At 51.7% G+C, this 11,742-nt stretch overlaps 1 protein-coding gene across 1 annotated transcript in view; it reads left to right on the plus strand.

The window, feature by feature from the left end:
• The window catches only part of Ttyh2 (tweety family member 2), a 45,308-nt gene that overhangs the window by 21,013 nt on the left and 12,553 nt on the right, over window positions 1-11,742 (plus strand). Inside the window, exons 4-6 of the mRNA XM_005350681.2 lie at window positions 3,509-3,729; window positions 7,725-7,820; window positions 8,253-8,325. Of these exons, the coding sequence (XP_005350738.1) occupies window positions 3,509-3,729; window positions 7,725-7,820; window positions 8,253-8,325 (390 nt within the window). The remainder of the gene's footprint in view (window positions 1-3,508; window positions 3,730-7,724; window positions 7,821-8,252; window positions 8,326-11,742) is intronic.

Raw genomic sequence — 11,742 nt, forward strand, 5'->3', positions numbered from 1 at the left:
CTCTCTCTCTCTCTCTCTCTCTCTCTCTCTCTCTCTCTCTCTCTCTCTCTCCCTCCCTCCCTCCCTCCCCAGAGGTTCTCAACCTGGCACTTAATCAGAATCACCTAGAGGTAGTTAGGATTTGTGGCAGCAGGCCACACCCTGCTGGGGCTCCAATTCACCTCAGGCAGGCTGAGCATTTGCATTTGTAATGAGCCCCTGGGTGATGCTGCGGGCCTGGGGACCACAATTTGAAAACCACACCCCTGTTCTTTGGAACAGTGACCTTCTGGCTGTTCTAGCTGGTCCCTGTTCCCCTCCGGCGGAGCTGAGCTGTCCCCCTCATCCTCGGTTCCCAAGAGAAAGCCACAGTCCATCTTGGGGTCATAACACCTCTGTCTTTTTGAACCTCAAGGACTGGGAACCATGTGAGCAAGCACAAAGCTACAGGAAGGCCACTCCCCCTGAATCTGGGATTATAGACTCGGCTATCAAGCCTGGCATTTCAGTTTGGTACTGTCAAGGGTGAGCTTAAGAACAGACAAACCAAGGATGGGCATGTAGCTCAGTTGGCAGAGCGCTGGCTTGCCTAGAATGCAGAAGGCCCTGACTTTGACTCAAAACATCCAACAATTGGGGTGTGGCACTGAACACTATAATCTCAGGACTCAGGAGATGTAGGCAGAAGGAGTTTAAGGTCCTCCCTGGCTACGCAGGGAGTTTGAAGCCAACCGGAACTATCAGTGATCCTAACTCAAAAACAAACAGAAAACAAATCCCTCTCACAAACAACAAATCCCCAAATAAACAGAAACCCCAAGCAAAAATAGAGAAGTTAAAAATTTAGATAATAGCCAGGTGTGGTGGCATATGCCTGGTCTACATAGCAAGTTCCAGGACAGCCAGAACTCTGTAGAGACCCTGTCTTAAAAAAAAAAAAAAAACCAACCAAACAATTAGAGAATAGGCCAGGGTTGGTGTCTAAGGCTGGTAATCTAATTGCCTAGTAGGCTGAGGCAGGAAGATCAGGAGTTCTAGGATAGCCTGGGCTACATAGCAGAACCTTGTAGCAGAGAAAGAAAGAAAGAAAGAAAGAAAGAAAGAAAGAAAGAAAGAAAAGAAAAGAAAAGAAAAGAAAAGAAAAGAAAAGAAACAAAGCCACAAGCCAGTAAACATCTGTCAAGTTCATTTTTCCTTCTGGTATTGTTTCATGGGAAGAGATGCTAGATTGATTAGATGGATAGATAGATGATAGATAGATAGATAGATAGATAGATAGATAGATAGATAGATACAGAAGATAGGAGTTCAAGGTCATTGTAGGCTGCATGAGATCTCTGTCAACACACACACGTGTGCATGCACACAAGTGGGGAGTAGAGAGCTTGAAGAAGTCTAAGACAAAGTTTAAAATTTTGATTTGTCTTTTTGTTTGTTTTGGGAGGGCTTTTTTCGTTTTGTTTTGAGACAAGGGCTTGTCTGTAGTGCAGATTGGCCTTGACTTCAAGACAATCCTCCTGCCTCAGCCTCCCAAGTGCTAGAATTCTACTGGCATGAATCAGCCTGCCCAGTTAGCTGTCTCTATCTTGGTGTCTCTTAATCTCTTGCCTTCTCTTAAGAGCCCAGCTGAAACCAGAAAATGGAAGAAGCAAGCATTGACACACAGAGAAACAGAGAGCCATTCTCTCTTCTAGAATCAGGAAGTCACAGTGTAGGAAAGGCATGAAGAGCCACAAGGTTAATGTCAAGTTCCCATGATTCCAGAGCTCAGAATGCTCTCCTGGGCTCCGTGGCTGTGCCCTCCTCTGCCCCTCTGCTATGCCTTTATCCTGCAGGCTGTGGGAGCCAAGACTGCTGGGTAAGGATTAACCAGGCACCCTGCCCTCCATTAACTGCTTGTCTATGACAATGTCAAGGCCACAAAGCCAGACCCTGGCAGCAGAGTCCTATAGTGCCAGCTATCCAGAAGTTGGGGCAGGAGGATCTCAAATCCAGAGTCCACCTAGACTCCATAACTAGTTCCAGGCTAGTCTGGACAATTATGGAGACCTTATCTGAAAACAAAACAGAAACAGAGTCCTTCCTCATTTAGCTGCAAACATGCCGTCCTCTGCTCAGATGGCTGTGGGGCTGTGACCCCAAGCCTAGTGGCCCCTGAGTATGACATTTGCAGTGTAAGCTGCACCTTGCCCCTTGTTTGGGAGCTGGCAAGGACAGCCACTGCCACCAACCTTTCGTTTCGGTCTGTGTAGGCAGATGTTCCTCCGGGGTTCACTTAAGGCCAAAGCAAAGGACGGGGGTGCCTCTATACCCACCTAGCCAGACAGACATCCTGGGAAGTGGGGGGCTATGAGCCCAAGACACTGATTTCCTCCTCCTGCCCCAGGGCCAGGCTGGGAGGAGACGGCATCTGTTCCCTGTTTCCAAGGCCCCATTGTTCTGCCTTGCCTTGCAGTTGGGACATTACAAGCTGATTCTAGCTCAGAGACAAACCCCTTCTCTTGTCGGTACCTGGGGATCCTATTGGACAAAGTAGCAGCCTGGGGCTCTAAGTCTCTGGTTTCCTCACTGCAAGTGATTCAGACTTTAGGAGAATAATCAGGGAAGAAAAAATGAATTGGTTGGTTCCCTTTTTGGAGTCCAGGTTGAGCCCCACCTATCTGAAATTCAAGAGGCCTGAAGTATTTGGGATTTTAGAGTCTGGGGGTTTCTGTTTGGAGTTATTTGTACAGAGCTTGTTGCTCGCGGGCTAAGATTTGAGTTTTCAGATTAGAGAAACTGAGGCTGCAGAAAGGCTTGGAGTGGAGAGCCAAACCCCAGGGAAAACTAGAACAGGGCCAGATGGAACCGGGCTGTGTGTGCTTTCCAGTACTATAACAAATCACCGAGATCATCAAATTTATGAAGAAAAGGATCTGCACACCTGTAGTCCCAGCACTTGGTAGGTAGAGGCAGGAGGATCAAGAACTCAAGGTCATTCTCAACTTCATATCAAGTTGGAATTCAGCCTGGGCTTCCTGAGACCCTGTCTCAAAAATAAAATATTTTTTTAAAAGGAAAGCGAGAGGGAAGAGAGACAAAGACTGGTTTGGGTTTACATGGTTTCCACCCATGCTGGTTGGTCTCATGCTGGTTGGTCTCCTTGCTTTGGAGCCTTTGATCTGAGAGGTCTTGGTGAGCCCACATGACGGGCAGAGCTGCTCACTTCGATGTATGCAGAAGCAAGGGAAGAAAGAGTTCCAGTGTCCCCTTTGAGGAAGGGCGCTCCCCCATGACCTAAAGTACCGTCACACACCTAACTACCACTTCCCAGTATCACCAAGTCTGTGGCCATGGCCTTAATATGGATCTTTGGGGAACATCTGTCCTTGGCATTCCCCTGGGGCAGCAGTCTCATGAGCTCCCTGGGTCTGTGTCAGTGTGGAACAGCTTTTCAAGCCCAGCTGGCCAAGTGCTACTTCCTCCTGCAGAGACCTTCTCAGTGGCTATCCCAGGGCCAGACTCCTAGCCCCGTCCTTACCTCCCATAGGTGTCTGCAAACACCCAGAAGATGCAGGTGGACCTAGAACAGCACCTGGCTCCGCTCAGCGAGATCTTTGCTGCTCGCGGTGACTACATCCAGACCCTGAAGTTTATACAGCAGATGGCAGGCAATGTCGTCAACCAGCTCTCAGGACTGCCCGTGTGGAGGGAGGTCACCACGCAGCTGACTGAGCTGTCCCACCAGACTGCCTATGTGGAACACTACAGGTGAGAATCTGGGGAGGCAGCGGGAGGACACGGAAGGCTACGGATGCAGAGCCAGCCCCTCCCCGCAGCCTCACTGTGTAGCACCTCAGCAATGCAGGGCTAAGGGGAGCCACCCCACCATGACCACATCTATTATGTCCCTTCCTCATGGCTGTGACTAAATATCTTGACCCAAACAACTGAAGGAAGGAAGAGGAGTTTATTTGGGCTCACGGCTTGAGCGTGGTCCATCGCCATGGCAGCAGGAGCATGAGGCAGCTGGTCCCATCACATCCACAGTCAGGAAGCAGAGCAATGTCTGCTGCTATTTGCTTTATCCTTTTTATTCAGTGGCTCTTCCTGCTTGTCTTAGTCGGGGTTACTATATCTGCATTGAAATACCATGACCAAACAGCAAGTTGGGGAGGAAAGGGCTTGTTCTGTTTACACTTCCACATCACTGTTCATCATCAAAGGAAATCAGGGCAGGAACTCAAGCAGGGCAGGATCTGGAGGCAGGAGCTGATGCAGAGACCATGGAGAGGTTCTGTTTGTTGGCTTGCTCCCCATGGCTTGCTCAGCCTGCAACCAACCCTGAAATGGCGCCACCCACAATAAGATGGACCCTCCCCCACCAATCACTAATAAAGACAATGCCCTACAGGCTTGCTTACGGTCTGACCTTATGTGGGCATATTCTCAACTGAGGATCCCTCCTCTCTGGTGACTCTAGCTTGTATCAAGCAGTCATAAAGCCAACCAGCATATCACCTCAATTAATATAATCTATAAAATCTTGGGTCATTGAGATAGTTCAGCTGGTAAAGGCCCCTGGCACCAAGCTTGATAACCTGAGTTCATGAAGGAAAGAAAATTGGCTTCTGCAAGTTGCCCTGTGACCTACACATGTATTATGACATGTGTTGTATATGTCTACACACACACAAAAATAAAATCTTTCTCAGACATGCCCAAAGATTTGTCTCCCGGGTGAGTCTAAGCTCCACCAAATTGACAATCTAGATTAATGGCCGCAGCAACTTAGGCCTCCAGCATCTGTTTATGTCCCTCTGTAACCCCATCCCTAGTGATGTCACTAAACTTGGGTCATAGGCCCCAGACTGGCTGCCCTCCTTCTGAATACAGAGTCTCAGAAGGGTGGTCACTGTTGAGAGCCAAGGAAGGAGACAGCTGTCACTGTCCCGGGTTGACCTTCACCCGAATGGTAGCATGGACTCATATAATGTGCGTGCATCGTGTGTGACATGCACGTCATTGTACTCAAAGGGTCAGGGGTCCAGTATCATAGACACGGGGTGGAACAGATATGTGGGTCTTGCATGGCAAGTGTCAGCTCTTTAAATCCCACCCTCACCCAAACGACTTGGCACCTCTTCAAGCCACTGACGAAGAGCAGAGCCTCTGCCCAGCATTGCACAATATAGCCTTGGTTTTCTGGATTTGTGTCCTATTATATCATAAAACCCCACCCGGGAGGCTGCAGCTGGGGGCTGAGTCCAGAGGAAGTGTTCAAGGCCTCCCCCCATCAGACTCCCTTTCCCAAAGGGAAGCACTCACTCAGGCCTGAACTCCATGTGCCAATCAGGGACCCATCTGGGCAATGCTCCCACCCCCCATCCCACAGACCTTGAATTTCCTTGATATCAGAGATATTCTAGATGGACAGGGCTCCTGGGGTTACTCCTTTCAGACGTGGGCAAGATGCCTTCCTCCTCGGGGACCGAAAGGAGCTGCCAACTCTGAGGAGACAATCTGCCCCCACATCAGAGCCGGTGGAGTATTCATAGGGGTGTCCTTAATAACCTGACTCTTTCCCTGGAGTTCATCTGGCTAATCCTGTGGACATTTTAGTAAAGACCATGATGAAATGGGTATAGGTTTTATATATCAAAAGAGGCTCCTTATTTGGGTCAGGTTAAGGAGCAAGGGTAGTTCAAGCAGGGCTCCCGAATGCTGAGGGTCACTTCCCCTTCTCTGCTTGGGTTTGTAGCTCACAGGCTTCTCTGGGAGGCTTCCCAGAAAGGTTTCCCACTCCCAGGAGCACTTTACTGGGGAGACACATCCAGCTCCAACGTGGAGGGGATAACAAGCCGAGTTAACTGCCTGGTGCTGAGATGTGGACACTGGCTTACCGATGCCGGATGTGGTGGGGTGAGGGGTGAAGCCGGCAGCATTAGTTCAGCAGGCAAGAGCCAAGTTTATGGTGAGAAGTCCCTCCCCCAGTTCCCAGAGGCTCCCGTGGGAAGACGCATCCGCCCGGGGAGCTGTTTCTAGGAACCGCTTACACAGGCAGCGGTTGCAGGAGCTGCAAAAGCACAGCTGTGGAGGGTACAGGAGCCCCTCTGCATCTGGATTTCCTGCAGATGGGAGAGGAGATGGAAGGAGCAACCCAGATTTAGGTTGGGAGCTTGGAACCCATGTTTTGGAGGGTGTTGGGGCTGGGGGGTGGGGCTATGCCTCTAGAAGGAAGGAGAGTATAGGGTTCCCGTGCAGCTTCTGGAAATCTTAGCCACCATGAGTCTGTAGCATAGGATGCTAACACGAGATAGATCTCAAGTTCCTTTCAACTCTGACTTTAAAAAAAACTTGAGTGGCAGGCCAGCTCAATTCATGTCCCCAAGCCATAGCCCCATTTCTGGGACCCCAGAGACAGCTGAAGTGTGGAGCATGTGACACACGAGGAGCCCCTGCCTGCAAGGGGTACCTGCTGCTCTGGGGGTTGAGGGTTTTAATTAAGCCCCTTCTTTTAGGCATCAAACCTCCATTCACAAAGACAGAATCTTACTTGGCCTCTTGGGACCTCCAGCTTGCTCCATCTTCCTCAGAGCCTCTGTCACTTCCTGTCAGCACTGTCATGCCCTGCTTACACCCGAGGTCCGATCTCCAGCACCGCATAAAATGTATGGCGGTGCACGCCTGGAATTCCAGCACTTGGCCCGCGAAGGCAGAAGAATTACTATACTGCACTGTGTATCCTATGCAGGCTCCACGTGTAAGATGGAAAGCCTTGGGCAAGACAGGCAGCCATCCCTCAAAGAAGGGGGCCTCTCAGAGGCTCTCCCTGATCTGTGACTGCAGTGTCAGGCCTTACCAGATCTGCTCTCTGAAGGTTCTAGAGACAAAGCGGAGCATCCGGGAGCTGCCTGATCGTTTGCAGGAAGGGAACTGCAAAGACAGAGCTGTGCAGTCCACTATGGACGCTTCCAACCATGTGTGTCAGAGTGCATTAAAACTTGGCTGGGCGGCTGGGGTGTAGCTCAATGGCAGAACTCTTGTTAGCATCTATGTGTCCCTGGACCTGTTCCCCAGCCTCATAGAAAATAGTAATATTGTTGGGTGGTAGTGGCGGCGCACGCCTTTAAATCCAGCACTCGGGAGGCAGAGGCAGGTGGATCTCTGTGAGCTCGAGACCAGCCTGGTCTACAGATCCAGTTCCAGGACATCCAGGACTGTTATACAGAGAAAGCCTGTCTCAAATAAATAAACAGTAATATTAAGTAAACTGAGACATTTATATCTTGTGATATCTTTGTAAGCTGAGTTTGTTCTATAACCCAGGCTAGCCTGGAACTCCCAAGAGCTGGATTCCAGGTGTCTGCCACCATCTTTAGCTTCATTTTCTCGCTTGCATAATTCACACCTCAGGTTCTTGGGTTCCCAGCAGGCATCTGTGAATAGTGGCGAATAGAGTGGACAGTGTAGATGTAGACTGTTTCCACCCTGATGGAAAGTTCTAGTGCCTAGTACTGGTCTAGGTATTCCACTGGATGGTTAAGGCAAGGGGTAGGAGAATTTGGGATGCAGCTTCAAGCCCCTGAGGACCCACAGCCTCGGGACTGTGCTCTCGCTGGTCCAGGCTGCTGTTCTGGCCTCCCAACAGCAGCAGGTGTGTGTGTGTGTGTGTGTGTGTGTGTGTGTGTGTGTGTGTGTGTGTGTGTATAGGTGTGGGGGGGGTCTGTTATATTGATCCTCACCTTCTCTTTGCCTTCACCCAGGTGGCTCTCCTACCTCCTTCTTTTCATTCTGGACCTGGTCATCTGCCTCGTCACCTGCCTGGGACTGGCCAGGCGCTCCAAGTGTCTCCTAGCCTCGTGAGTAGCCCTGTTTATGGTCCTGAAGCAAAGAGTTGGGTGGGAGGCCCCCTATAGAGGGAGAAGAGGGCCTAGGCAGGTCCTGAGAGGTAGCAGCCAGGATGACCCTCCTCAGCACCAGCTCCCTTGCAGGCAGGGGCTCCTCGTGTGTCACATGCTACACACTTCAGCTGTCTCTGTATGGTCACAGCTGGGTCTCTTCAACCCTGGGGTCCACTGGGATCCACAGCCCTCTCCTAACTGTTAGCAGAGGTGGGATGGGTGGGGGGAGTCGATACATGACGGAGATGGCGTGGGGTGGGAGGGCAATGCATGGCCAGGTAGGGCTCTGCCTGGGAGGGAGGATGCTGAATCCAGGTAGGATGACTGCTGTCCAGAAGACTCCCTCCTGTCCACCCTGCTGAGATCCCAGAGTGTCTGCCTCTCTCCTAGCATGCTGTGCTGTGGGGTGCTGACCCTGATCCTCAGCTGGGCTTCTCTGGCTGCTGATACAGCTGCTGCAGTGGTAAGTAGAGGAGGTTGTGGGTGGCTGGGCTGACCAAGACAGTCCGTCTGTCCTGTCCTATTCAAAGACCCTGGCAGGCTACCTTTGAACTCAGTCCCTTACCTACCATCCCAGAGTCTTGAACTAAAGAGACTTGGCTCACTTTGGTCCTGGCTAAGAGACAGGAAGGGGTTTGTCCAAAGTTACAGGGCTTCAGGGACAGAGCCAAGACAAGACACCCTGCTTGTTTGGGCATGCAGAGAACGCGTGGGTGGCTGGGTAGCTTTTGCGCGAGTGCGAAAAGCTAAACTGGTGGAAGCTGGGTGGGTTCCTTTACCTGCCCCCAGACACCGGGTACGAAAAAGGTGGCATCTCCTACCTTCTGTCCCTGCAGTCTTTTGCCCTTACATTCACATGTGCTCTGAAATACACGTGTGTGCTTCTGTATGCGATGCCTCAAATGTTATGGAAAAGTGAAGGATTTCCTATGTAGGCAGATCATCATAATGTGGTATGAATCACTAGTTATAGGTGCTTGCTCGCTCTATGTGTGTGTATGTTGCTGCATGTCTGTGTGAACATGCATGCACATACAACTGCACACATGCTGAAGAAGACACTTCACTAGGCGATTTCAAGGAACCGCTCTGCTCTGAGGGCTGTAAGCCAACCCTGTGGTCTGCCCCTGCTCTTCCTTACCCACATCACACCTTGCCAGGTGTCCCTAGGGGTGGCTGGGAGCACTGGTCTGTCATATCCATGAGATAAATGGCCCCTGGTGCCACCTGGCTCTGCCACTTTTGATAGAGGCCTGTGTAGAAGCGCTAAGGAGCCAGTTCTGGTGACACAAGTCTATGGCTCCAGATGCCCCGGAGACCGAGGCAGGACTGCAAATTAAAGGCCTGTGAGCAACAGAATGAATTTAAGTTTGCTAAGTAAGACCCATCTTGTAAAGGGGCCAGGAGGCTGTGGGGCTAGAGAGACAGCTCAACTCCTAAAAGCACCTGCTACTCTTTGCAGGGGACCCAAGTTTCATTCCTAGCACCCATGTAGTGTCTTGCAGCCATCCATAACTCTAGTTCCAGACTATTAAATGCCTTCTTCTGACTTCTGAGCAGGACACCAGACACACACATGTGGTACATACATGCATACACCCACCCACCCACACACACACAAAATAAATCTAAGGTGGGCGATGGGACTGGAAACGTAGCTCAGTGGCAGAACCCTGTCCTAGTAAGAAGCTGTAGGTTTGAGCTCTACTACTGTAAAAGGGGAGAGGGAGGGCTGAGAATGCCCAGTTAGTAAGCTTGCTGACACAGCTCATGCTGTGTTCGATCCTCAGCACTGGGTCCACTGGCCATGATGGTGTCCATTTGTTATCTCAGCACTCGAGGGGTTAAAGGCAGGGGTTTGTAAGTGTAAGACTAGTTCAGGTTACATGAGGTCCTGTCTCAAAACCAACAAAAACAGGACGTGGGCATCTCTCGTCTCCCCTTTCTGTGCTGCGACCACACACCAAGGCCTGGTGCCGAAAAGACAGTGCTGGAGCCCAGGCTGTGTTCAAGGCATCCTGGCGGCCTTGGGAGCTGGGAGGTTGTAAACACTGTGGGGAGGGGCTCCACTGCCCAGAGTGATGGGCACAGCTGCCTGGCTGGCTGCCTCTCCTCCAGAGACAAGTGCAGGCACAGGGAAGCTTTCCGTGCTGAGCCTACGGGACTGGGTCCTGCTTCTGGCAGCCTCTGCCTTTTGAAGAAGCGATGGCATCCAGCTTGCCACCGTGAGCTGCCCCTTGGAAGCTGGACCCTTCCCGCAGGGGCTTCTCCCATCAGGCATCTCACCGTTCAAGGAACCCACGGGTCGTTTTATCTGCAGCCGGGTGCCATGGAATGCCAGGGAGCTGGGAGCCGTGCCATTTCCTTAATTCCTTTAGTCAGGCCCTTGTGCGGGAGAGGCGGGTGCGAGGGTTCTGAATGGGTCTTTGACAGAGCCGAGGCTGCTGTGGCATTTTAATAGGAAAAGGGGTAAGGAGGAGCTGCGGGTGTGTGGGGGGAGGCCACCAGCTGTCAAGGGGGTCATTGTGCAGAGCTTTTTGTGTTCCTCTACTGCCACCCTGCCCTCTGAGGCCTCTTTTAAGGGCAGTGGGGCCAGATTCACACTGTTGCCCTTCCCCCAACGTGCCCACTAGGCAGGGCATCCATAGGATAGAGTGTGGACACTAAGACTTTCAGGGCACGCTGAGTTGGGGGAAGGCTGAGAACTGGGGACCCAAGCTCAGAGCCTCCAGACCTGTGGTCCTAGGCCCTCACTGTTGGCCTTCCTGACCACCCCTATGTAGTCGGTAAGAACCACAGACAAGCTTTTAGGTGCCGGGGGCTCTTTGGGCAGAGGAGAGGCAATGCCAAGAAGGAAGAGAGCAGGAGGAGTCTCCACAGCTGCTTTGTCTGCAGCAACGGTGACAACGCTCTCAGAGCACGCGGGCCTGAGGGGCAGCAGGCCCACCTCCTGGGTCCAAGGCAAGAGCATTGCTTTGACTGCAGCAACCGTGACAGAACACTCCCAGAGCATGCAGGCCTGAGGGGCAGCAGGCCCACCTCCTAGGTCGGAGGCAGGAGCATTGCTTTGACTGCAGCAACCGTGACAGAACACTCCCAGAGCTCTCAGGCCTGAGGGGCAGCAGGCCCACCTTCTGGGTCAGAGGCAGGAGCATAGCTTCTAGAGCCCCTAGTCTTAACCTCGTCATCCCTTCATCCCTTCCCAGGAGCAGGACCCCCGGAAAGTCACTGAAGTTCTCCACACCACAGTGCTGTCCTGTGTAAAATGGGGAGAAGAGCAGTGTTGGTGCCTCAGACGGCACGCAGGGATTACTCCACATGCGGTAGCCATCTCGGCTTCTAAGACAGTTTCCACAGTTCTAAGGGTCACAGGCATGACTCCTTCAGATACTCAGGAGCTTCCTGCAGGCTCAGCCATCACCTGGCCTAGCTCACCTGGGCTAGCCTCTGGCAACTCCTCCTACCCGTCCTACTTGCATTAGTGACCCTCTTCCCGACACCCTAGTCACCCACGCCTTTCAATCCTATTCGCTATTGAAGGAATACTGTCTGAACACATACATGCATACACATGTATGCCTGTGCACGCACGTGTGTATATCACCTTCACTGGTAGATCTGGATTCTCACAGTAAGCCATGTACCCCACACTATCTTAACCCACTTTCCCAGGAGATGTGGGCTAAAGCTCAGGCCTGGCTTAAGCAGAGAAGGAAGTGAAGTCTCGGCATAGGTAAAGCTTCATAAAGGGGTTCCTAGTTCCCCATCTTTGGACCCTAGGCTTCTTTTTGGTTTTTTTCGAGACAGGGTTTCTCTGTGGTTTTGGAGCCTGTCCTGGAACTAGCTCTGTAGACCAGGCTGGTCTCGAACTCACAGAGAT

Source organism: Microtus ochrogaster, chromosome 7, assembly GCF_000317375.1.
Source record: "Microtus ochrogaster isolate Prairie Vole_2 chromosome 7, MicOch1.0, whole genome shotgun sequence".
Lineage (NCBI taxonomy): Eukaryota > Metazoa > Chordata > Mammalia > Rodentia > Cricetidae > Microtus > Microtus ochrogaster.